The 11,167-nt window shown below is 49.5% G+C and overlaps 1 protein-coding gene across 2 annotated transcripts; it reads right to left on the reverse strand.

The window, feature by feature from the left end:
• Positions 1–203: 203 nt before the first annotated feature.
• SET (SET nuclear proto-oncogene) lies at positions 204–10,943 on the reverse strand. Of its 2 annotated transcripts, none has more exons than XM_079790843.1 (8): positions 10,660–10,943; positions 4,427–4,484; positions 3,656–3,798; positions 3,178–3,281; positions 2,970–3,083; positions 1,922–2,092; positions 1,690–1,836; positions 204–1,107 (listed from the first exon to the last, which is right to left on the reverse strand). In XM_079790843.1, exons 1-8 carry the CDS (start codon positions 10,766–10,768, stop codon positions 1,084–1,086), a joined length of 870 nt encoding a protein of 289 aa, XP_079646969.1. In that variant the 5' UTR covers positions 10,769–10,943; the 3' UTR covers positions 204–1,083. The 2 variants fall into 2 exon arrangements, with proteins under 2 accessions (XP_079646969.1, XP_079646970.1); XM_079790844.1 differs by lacking the exon at positions 10,660–10,943 and adding an exon at positions 6,003–6,447.
• Between the last annotated feature and the right edge of the window lie 224 nt (positions 10,944–11,167).

Here is an 11,167-nt window from a genome sequence, read left to right on the forward strand (position 1 = left end):
AGACACTGACAGCAAACTGTACTCATGATGTTTCCCAGCTATGGAGACATTAATATACTGATTCAAACCCCTTGACTCAGTCCACATAGCCCTGAGATCATCCTGCAAAGTGCGTATCAAAAAATACGCAGTTTAGTTGACAAAGTTTGACAATATGTTATACAAGTCAAACATGAAATCTGTTCTGAGAGAAAAGCATCAAATCCTTTGTGTACACATTTAGTTTTATTGTAACAAAGCAACTTGTACACTTTTAACGTTTAAAACTGAGCATCATCTTTTCTTTCCAGTGAAACAAAAAGAAAATTTAAAAATAAACAGGAACAAAATTACAATAGAGAAATGTCAATTCCGAATAAGATCCTACAGGTTCTGCTGATTCTCCCATCGAGTGGCAGGGCTCAAGTCATCATTAGGAGAGAATTTTATTTTTAAAAGTGTCATCTTAGACTGCAAGGATGTCCGATAACATCACAATTAAACATGCCAAAGGAGAAGCCATGTTGTCAAAATGCCCACTTAACCCACCCAGACATCTCAAACCCACCCTTTGCTCACCTTCTATAACCCCCCCTTTTTTTAAGTTTTTTTTTTCTTTTTTTAAACAAGAGAAAGTAGACAGATACATGTTGGTAAATGCTAACTGTCCATATTCACATAGAGACACAGTGTAATCTCTGAGCCCAATATACAGAGAAAGGAGGAAAAAAGCTAGAATTCTATGCACTACTACACAGGGGCCTAGCAACCTCCAGCTCCCAGCAGAGCTAAGGGAGCAGAAGGTTTTTCTTTTTTCCCACAGAGCACGGTGGTGGTGATTCCATTAAGTTTTTCTTGAGACAGGAAGGGATAAAAATGAATTTGGAACAGAAAGGGGCAAAGATTCTTTTCCCACTGTATTCTGCTCAAGGTACATCCCCCCCCAAATAAGGTGAGAACCATGGTGTAAAGGAGAAAAAGAGACCTCAAAAACAGGGCGACTGAGCACAAGAGGGGGGGAAAAAAGAAAAAGGAAAAAAAAGACTGCAACTTGCTCCCAGGGACTGGAGAAAATTAAAAAAGGTTGGAATCCATCAGTGTTCATTAGTCATCTTCTCCTTCATCTTCCTGTAAGGAAAAAAAGTAGGCAATTAATCTTTTGGGTTGATTATCTAAAGTCATTTCCCAACATTCATAGGGACCATGATGAACTCCTACAGAACATGACACACTATGAAGAATCTAATTTTATGGACCTATATATCAAAACCTATGCTCAAATCTTAGCTGAATGACCCAGTGATTTTATTCCAGATAAATTAATTTTTCAGCACTAACCAAATCACTAGACATCTTTCAGACCAAATAATCCAAAACAAAACACAGTCTGACTATAAGAATTTTATAGTGAATCTAAAACATGTAAATTTGTTATTTGGGAGATTTCTCCAAATATGACCAGCTGCACTATCCATACCACTTTCTATTAAAGTACTGGTTAGGGAAGGACAGGATTGTATAGTCATAAAAAACAAAAGCAGAACTAGTTAAAAATCACCAATACCATCGCATCAAAATTCCTTCCAATCTTGTACAACAAAATAGCTTATCTCTTCTACAAATCCTCCCATAATTAGTTGAGTCAGTTCCATTTACAACATATATAACCTCTAAAATAACATGGTTTAAAGATTATCTTTCTGGACTTACCTCTCCTTCTTCCCCCTCATCATCATCTTCATCTTCTTCACCTTCATCCTCATCCCCTTCTTCATCAATATCTTCCAACCCTTCCTCTTCTTCATCATCATCATCATCTTCTTCTCCTTCCCCTTCTTCATCGTCCATGTCAGGAACCTTAAAAAACCAGGAGTTATATTAAGAACTCATTTTCAAACAAGTAAGACAAGTGCAACCTTGAATAACAGACCACTCAACTCACCAAGTAGTACTGTAAAGGATTTGGCCAAATGTCATCTTTGATGACTTCTCCTAACTCATCTGCACCTGCATCAGAATGGTCAGTAAACCAGGTAAAGAAGCTCTCTGGTTCCTCATGCTGTCTCTTCCTGCTGGCTTTATTCTGTGTTTGACTTGAACGTTTCGTCAAATCCTAAATGAAGATGGAAGAACTTATGATGCAGGCTCTCTACAAAAACTAAGTTCCCCATAATTCAAACAGCAAGATTTTAACCCAAAGGAGAACAAAAAATGTACATCAATATATTATCAAGCTATTATTCTTATTTATGAGAAATTATAAAATATAAAGAGAAAAGGCCCTAGAATTCTAGGTCTATAAAGACTGTTGTCAAATTTGTATGACAAGGTTTTCCTGAAAAGGTACCATCATTTAATTTTTGGCTTTTTCATAAAAGTAGTTCCACTTTAACAAATAGTCCAACATAGTGTTATTTTAAAAATATTTACTAATTAAATATGGAAATAAATGGATTTTGGGAAGTGGCATGCATGCCATTGGAAGAGCTCGATCATAAATTAAGAAACAAACAAAAACTAGTCCTTTTCTATAAAATTTGCACTGCACAAGTTATGAGAGCTTCAAACTATTGTATTTGACTTTAATACACTGTAGTTTTTTAATCCTCATCCTAGGACATGCTGGAAGAGAGAAGAGGAGAGAGAGGGGAGAGTGGAGAGGGAAGAAGGGGAGAGAAGAGAAGGGGAGAAATGGGGAAGAGAAAGAGTGCACCTCTGTCCGTGTGAGGAACAGTGATCGGTTACCTCCCAGACATGCCTGCTGGGGGGGTGTTGAACCTGCAACTCAGGTGTACGCCCTGATGGAGAATCCAACTGCCAACCTTTCGGTGCACAGGCCAATGTTCAACCAACTGAACCACCCTGGCCAGACTGGAATTTTTCTTGTATTTTAAGGATTTGCATAACACACTACCAAAGCACTAAGTATTGTTAAATGATTCAACTAAACCAAAATACACAAAATATTTGCCAAACAATTTCTCAAATACCTTTCCAGATTTCCATTTGATTTCAGTGGACTTTGAAGATGGATCACCACTCTCGTTCAGATGAAACTCTTTGGAGAGAACTTTATTTTCGAAGTAAGGATTTTCATCAAAATACTGTAATAGAGGATTAGAAATCAATACAAACAGCTCTTCTAACCAAAGCCCAAGTTAATATCCATAGTGGCAAACCAGAGTTACTGATACTCACAAAATCTATTCTGTAACCTGATTTAATATCTTCAAATTCTGTCACTTCAACTCTTGTCAAATAATGCAGCGCCTCTTCATCCTCTTCCCCAAGCAGTGCAGACACTAGACCAGCAAATTATAAGCCAAATGAATATTAAACAGACAAGCACTAAGTAACTCAAGTGCTTGTTAAAGCACTTTAAAATTTTTCCTAATTTAGTGAGCATCTTGGTTTCATAAATCCATTAACTGAAAACCAAATGGCTCAGAGTGTCAGAGCTAGCACCATCATTTTATCAAGTAATTAAAGGCAAATCCTGAGTTAGAATACAGACTCTTCTAAATAGACAGAAAACATTAATTATAACCCTCCCCTCTCAGTGTTTCAACTTCTACGTGTAACCAACATGTTGGACCAAATCCTCAAACCAAGGTTCCTCTACTCCCTAACAAGCGGGCATCCTAGACTCTTTAGTAATGCTCTGCTGATAACATACCTTGTGGATGGTTGACAAATGTTGTTACCCAAAAATTTGGGATTTTGGCGATCAATTCTGACCTCTTCTGAAAAAATGGTTGGCGGAGTTTGTTATATTTCTGTTCTACTTTCAAAATCTCCTCACTGGCTTGTTCATTAAGTCTGAAGCAAATGAAAGGACATGTTGACAATGTATTTGGTATCTGACAAATACAAAAATTGCTAAGACTACAGAATATATACTCTTGTTAGCTTCAGAAAAGGACAGTACACATTTATAATAAACTGAATCATCTAGATTTTTGTACCCATATTAAAATCAAGTCAAAACGAAGTTGGCAATTTGATCTGGGTTAGGCACTCAATAATGGGCAGTTGTTTAGGTGTCCAAACCAATCATTTTGGTGACATTGTACATTTACTTCAATTACTACCAGGCTAACTTCAATTCTGTGTCCCTCAGGCAAATCAAGGGAGAAGGGGGGCGGGGGGGGGGGAAATACTGCTAATCAAGTAGAGCAACACTGATACCATAATGCTAAACTGTCAGAAGTCCATGCACTGCAATTCAACTTGTAGCCTTTGAAAGGAGATCCAATCTTTACAAAGTCAATGTACTTTCATCAAAAGTTTTTTGACTACAATATTTCACAGAAAAATAACACTGACTTCATGTTTCCACTATCAACCATCTCCACTTAGCCAGTGGATAGAGATTTGACCAGTTTCAAAGATCACCATATCATAAGATGTATTTCAGAAAACGTCTAGAAATTAAGAAAAACCTTACCTGTCTATTTCATTTTGTACTTCATCAATATGTTCAATCGCTTCTTGCTGTTCTTTTTCTGTAAGAAAAAGATGCATAAAACTCAATACTAATTAGAAGAAGCCTGTATCTAGCTTTCCTGATGTGAACACTGTCTGTGAGTTTTATCAATAAAGCTGTTTGTTAAAAAACAAAACACACACACAAAACGGCCTGCAAGGCATGCCCTCCACGTGTTCATGCAGGTAGCTGACAAATTCAAAGACAATTCACAAATCATGCATCTGTTTGTTAGGTATTCAAAATGCTTGTAGCACTTTTTAGGAGTTACATTACAAACAGAAACTAATGGTTAAAGTTTCTATTAAGAAAGACCAGGAATAAACCTTATTCAGGAATTCTTAAGTGTTTATTATTTACCACATTATATACCTGCAATATACTAATATCAGCTGCTAAGGAAACTGTGGAAAGCAACCCATGACATTAACAAAAATCAGGACACCCCGTATCCAATGGTAGGATCACTCTTTATAGAAAGCTCAAAATACCGCTCAGTGCCTACAACTGAAACAGACAACCCTACAGAGACAGGGAAGGGCCCCTAGACATGGACCGTCGTAAACACTCGACTTTCCCCCTTTAGAATATGAACCCCAAGACTCGTATCTGACCTTTCTCACCCCTCCAACCCAATCTCAGGCGGGCTGATCTCAAGATGGCCCAACACTTAGAGGGAGTCAGGCATGAAGTCAGAAAACTATGAGCCACAGAAGGAAGAAGAAACGGAGGTGTGCTATGGAAAAGGTGCCCTTTTGTCCGGCAAAGACCGCAAAACCTATCAACGAAGTGGGCGTGAAGGGTCCTGAATGCGCGCGGTTCGTTTCCGGTAACCACGCCGGGTTGTGCAGCCCCCTGCCGAGAAGCCCTTCACGGAGAAGCAGGAGACTTTGAGAGCCATTGTAAAACCCTCCGACACCCGGCCCGCCGCGCCAGGCTGCTCTGCGCGCGGCCGCGACTGGGAGGCCACCCCACGTGGGGAGCGCCCGCGGCGACAGGAGCATCCTCCGAGGCGGCCGGGGCCCAGTGGGCGGCTGGCCGCGTGCTTCCCCGCGCCCCCAACCCGACCCGGCTCGAGGCAGGGGGTCGCGCGGGGGCTGGCCTCCGGGTGGGGGTACGGGGCCGCCGCCGGCGGGCCGGGCGCAAAGAGGGAGCCGCGCGGAGGCCCGGGCGCGGGGCCGCGTCCGGCCGCACCATGTGGCGGCGGTGGCGGCTGATGGGAGCGAGGCATCATGGCGGAGCACAATAAAGAGAGGCTTCTCGGGAGGGAGGGAGGGGGAGGAGAGCGAGGGAGGGGGGAGAGGAAGGGGGGGTCTCCTCCGCCCGCGCCGAACAGGCCGCAGCGCCCCCGCCTCGCAGCGCCGTCCGCCGCCGCCGCGGCGCCACCCCGGCCCCGGCCCCGCGCGCACAAAAAAGGGCGCCGAGGCGCGCGCCGGCCCGTCCGCCCAGCGCCCCCCGGGCCCCACCGGCGGCCTGCGGGCCGGGCGGGCGGCGAAGATGGCGGCGCGGGCCGGCCCCCGCCTCGCCTGCTCCTCACCTGAGGTCTCGTCGGCCCCGTCGTGGTTGGAGTTGAGCTCCTTTTTACTGACTTTGGCCGCCGGCGCCGACATGGTGCTGCTCCGCGGTTGGGGGGGGAGCGGGGAGGGGGAGAGAAGGGAAGGCGAAGGGGGCGGGCAGCGGCTTCCCCTCACGCCACACGCGCGCGGGCGCTCGCTCGGTCCGGCCGCCTCCTCCCGCGCCGCTCGTTCTCCCTCCCCCTGCCTTGCGCGCGCTCCCCTCGCGGCCTGACGACGAGGGAGAGGCTGGGGCAGCGTGCCGGGCCCCGGCCCGGGCTACTGCTTACGGAGGGGAGGCGGCGGCGGGCGGGCAAGCGGCTGGGCTCCTTCACTCACGCTCGGCGATCCAGCTCGCTGCTCGTTCTCCCCGAGTCGCCTCCTCCTCCACCTCCTCCTCTCCGCGAGGGGCGGGCGGCAAGGCGCAGGCGCGCCAGGCCCGCGCGCAAGCCCCACCCCCGGCCGGAGTGGCTCGCGCCGCCCGGCCATTGGCTGGGGCGCCGGGACGAGGGGGCGGAGCCTCGGCGAGGAGACACAGGGCCTGACGAAGAGGCGGGAGGAAGGAACGCGGCGACGTACGGGGCCGGCCCCCCGCGCCGTGCTCCCCTCCCCCGCTTTCCCCTTCTCCAGCCCGACCCGGGACATTTGCGCGCTACGGCGCGCAGCGGTCAGAGGCGGGGCCTTGCCGCGCCGCGCGCAGGCCCCCGGGATGAGCGCATCACGTGGTGGCGAAGCGGCTTCCCTTCTCCGCAGGGCGGAGGGGAGTTCGCAGCCCCCCAAAAGTGCAAGGCCTCGTAGTAGCATTGGGACCCAGAAATACATCCACCCCAGGTTCTGCGCCCTGGGACAATGCTAGGGCATCCCTCCGTGGGGGAAAGGAGGCAGCACCCCCATCCTACCTTCCAGATGGGGAAACTGCTATTTTCACTCACTCGGGCTTTGCAAAGCCCTAAGCTGTCCAGTTCACTCACAGGGCCTTTTCCTGGCTTTTAGTGCAAGCTCTGCCCAGCAGGCTGTGTGCCCTTGGGCAAGTCACTTCCCCTCTCAACCTGTTCGTTATAAAATGATAAAATGCAAAGAAGGCTGACAAATGGGACGTGGGTCAGTGGTAACATTTAAACAGGGCCGAACTGAAGTGGAAGTCCTCTGAAGGCAGTGAAGTGGGTCCTTTTTGGCCCAACTCTGTGCCTGATGCTTGCAAGAAACCCTACCTAGGGCCCGTCCTGGCCAAGTGCAGTGTGCACTTCATGAAGGCCACACAATTGGCCAATGGGGTAGAAAGGTGTTAAATTCATTTCGCCCAGTCCGAGATGATAGGGCCAACAAAGGCCTGCTTTAGAGGCCGGGTCTTGCACCATTAAGTAGGGCCCAGGCATTCCGGTTAAAATAATGCTTTCTAGGTAATGCAAATGCACCTCACTCTACTCCTTCCTCCAGGGCCCCTAGACATGGACCTTAAAAAGCTTCCCTGGGCATTTGTAATCAGAATTTGAGATTGGACCATTTGCCTTCCAGCAAGCACAGTGTCTTTCTTTAGTCCGTGGTGAGTGATCAATAAATGTTAAGTAATTGGCATCCAGTCCATGGGTACAGAATACAAGTATCTTCTGGGGACTTCCCCCAAAACCCAGAAATTCACCTAATCCTTCCCCTCCAAACCTGAATCTCAATCGAGTCCAGCTCAATTCATTTCTATCCCAATTGCACAGGTGTAAAGGAAGAAGTAGTATTAAATGTTTGACAACCAGATCCCAGAGGAGAAGAAAACAACACCACCAAAACCCCTGATTTGCAGCATTTGCTGATTTTGGTGGTGTATACATACTCTCACTATGGCCAATTTCCTGCCACCATTGTGATGTTACTGAGTTGGAAAGAAATACCAGGCTCTAGCACATTGCTGAAGCATGGCCCATGGCCCACGGGCTTGTGATAAGCACATACATTTTCTCATTCAATCGTCATGACACACAAGGTAGGTATCAATATCCTTATTGCACAGATAAACTCAATTTTTTTATGCAAGTGGCAGAGCCAAGATTCTAGTTCAGGCTGGTGGACAGCAAGCGCCTGCTCTATGACAGAGTTTTTCCATTTGGGGCATGACCTACAAGTACAGGTACATTTGACATCAAGAACCCGGTGCACAAATGCACACAAAACAATGCTTGACCCTTACTAAGTGTGATGTGACCCTTAATCTTCTATTTTTCTTTTCTTTAGATCAGGGTGTGCTCCACTAAAATGATTTCATGACCTACAAATGGGATGAAACATTCTGAAAAACACTGCGCTGAGGGTTGCAGCTACACGAAGCATGTTCAAAGGTAGGTACCAGTGACCCACAGCATCCCCTCAGTGGCTGATCCACCTGTTTCGCAGGCATCTGCAGAGGCTCCACGGAGCCTTCAACAACCCCAGCCCTCAGGAGCACCCTGCTCCTCCTGCTGACCTTTCTCATCACCGCACTCCAGATGCTTGCAAAGCTGAAACGTATCATTTTGCTAACCAGTGTCACCCAAAATTCAATAAAAAGGGAAAAATAATTTTTTTTAATGAATGCAAGATCACACACTAGGAAGTGGAAGAGAAAGCAAAAGGGCAAAAGTTGCAGTAAATAAGGGAGTGGCATTGGACACACCAAGAGATAATTCATCCACTGCGCCATTATTCACTGCGGTCTCTTCCCGGCTCCAGCACGCTCCTTGGCCTCACTCAGAATTCCTCCCTCTCCTCTCCTTCCCAGTTTCTTTGAAGGAGAACCCCATGGCTTAAGAATTGGAACAGAGATGCTGGTGTTCCCAACAGTGCAGCAGTGTCCCGGGATGAAGAGGAAATCTTAGCTAGGATGGCCTCCAACACACACACACCCATTTCTGAGCCTCCTTTTTCTGTTCTCCAAAATGGGGTTATTACCCACCGCCGCTGCTGTTGTGAGGGCTGATGGGTAGAGAAGTGCTTCCGCAGCACAGTGCCTGGCAGATCGGTGCCCAGTGAATGGCATGAGCTGTCACCTGGGTTTGGATGAACCTCAGGACTATGGTGCACCCCTCGTGGTCCTATGAATTCTCCCAGAAGCTAAGCGGAAGGAGACCAGGAACCCTTGTCTACACTTGGCTGCTCACAGGAGTGGGGGAAGGAGTTTACCCATCTCAAGAGCCCAGTTTATGTGCCAATCGGGGTCCTAAATGGTTTACTTCTATTTAAGCCACCTCACAACAAGCCTAAGAAATGGGTAAATGTTGAGCCCATTTTACGCAAGAGAAAAGAAACACCGGTTCTGTCACTTGCCCAACAAGGTCACAGCCAGATACAGCCAGGTTTCAAACCCTGGCCTTCAGCTTTGCCACACGGGGCCATCAGCTGGGTAGGAGGTCTTTGCATGCCACGGGACCTTGCCCAGGGAAGTCCAGCTTGTCATGCCCCCCAGCACACCCTGGGAACACTGGGATGCGGACTCTTGCTCCTTCCACCTCAGCCAAGTCTGCAAATCAGGAAGATTCACAGACCCCTAGCCCCTCCCCACGGAGCCTGCGGTCACATTTTCCCAGGACAATGCCATCCTGCCTTCCACCTATCCAAACCCATCCCCCATGAAGGCCCCACCACATCCCCACTCCAGCAGGGAGGACTAATCACCAGGACAATCCACTCTGTGCCGGGCCAAGCCGAGTGTCTGCAAAACGCAGCAGCCACACCTCCAAGTTAAGGGTTCATGGGGGGGGGGGGGGGGGGGGGACATGAAACCCAAATTACAAAGTACTGATGTCAGTGCCACGCAGGGGGGACCCCAGGAGCTGCCAGGGCAAAGGGGAACTCCTAGCCCAGCAGCCGCAGCTCAGCGGAGAACGTGTGCGTGTAAGCAGTGACTTTTGGGCAGAGAGCTGGGCAAGGAGACCCGCACAGGTAAGGGGGGGTAAGTGATCACGCAGAGAACAAGTGGGTGCCAGGGTCCCAGGTGAGAGAACAGAGCCCCAAGAGGTGAACAGAAGTAGACGGTGCAGGAGGGGCAAGAACCTGGAGAGGTCGCGGGTGGGGGCTGGGGGGTGGGACCCGAGGGGCAGGGCCCTGGAAATCTCAGTCTATACCTCAGGGCAATGGGAAGGCAAGGAAGAGGAAGGGTTTTAAGCCTGGGGGGTCACGTGACTGGCTTTGCGCGGCTGGAAGGGAGGAGGAAGCTGGAAGCGAGAGGAGGAGGAGGTGTAACCAGAATTGTGGGCAGGCGGCGGCAGAGCAGGAAAGCGAGGTGGTGGGACAGGCGAGATTTTGGAGGTAGGACCACCGGGACTTAAGGGTCCCACGTGTCTCCCCCAGGCTCAGTCGGCAGGCGGTGGTGCATACCAAGACAGGGGGTCCCAGAAGCCTGGGGGCTGGGAGACGAGCTGGGAGTAGGTGCTAGCGTGGGGGCAGGGACGAGCTCGCACGTGCTCCAGAGGTCTCCCAGTTTCCAAACCCTTCGGCTTTTTCTGCACAGAAACCTAATCCACTCCACCCCATGCTTAAAACCCCTCCCCGGGGAATCTGGGATCACATCTCAAAACTACCGAAAGAGACCAGGCAGGGGGGGAAAAAATCACTTAGAAGTCAAAAATCACTTTGCAAACCCCTTACCTCCCCACGAGGCGCGGCGTAGGGACCTACCTCCCTTCGGCACGTCCGGAGGGGTCGGCTTCCTCTCCGGCTTGGGGGCTGGCGCCACTTTCGGTTTCTTGGTCTGCGGCGGGAGCGAGGGCTGGCGTTTGGGGGCCATGCTGCGAGGCAGGTCCGAGGAGCGGCTGGCGGGGAGGTGGCCGGGCTCGAAGGCGCGCGGAGCACTGGGACCGCCCCAGGTGCGGGAGGTTTAAATCGGCCCCGGAGCCGCCCTGCCTGCAGGAGCTATTTACATGACAGTGGGACACACACCTCAGTCCCCTCCCCCAGCCCCATCCCTTTCACCCACCCTCCAATCAAGATCAGCTCCTCCGAGTCCTCCCAGCACTTCGCCGGGGGCCTCCGGGGCACGGAGGGGGCGGGGGGCGCATTTCCTCCGCGGAGCCGTCTGCGCGCTCTAGGACCCTCCGGGTCTGGACTTGAGACCCCCGCCGCCCACCCCCCATCCTTTCTGAAGCCCCCTGGGTCGGCAGTGCTGACAACTTCTCCTCTCCTTTCT

Source organism: Cnephaeus nilssonii (assembly GCF_951640355.1).
Source record: "Cnephaeus nilssonii genome assembly, chromosome: 14".
Lineage (NCBI taxonomy): Eukaryota > Metazoa > Chordata > Mammalia > Chiroptera > Vespertilionidae > Cnephaeus > Cnephaeus nilssonii.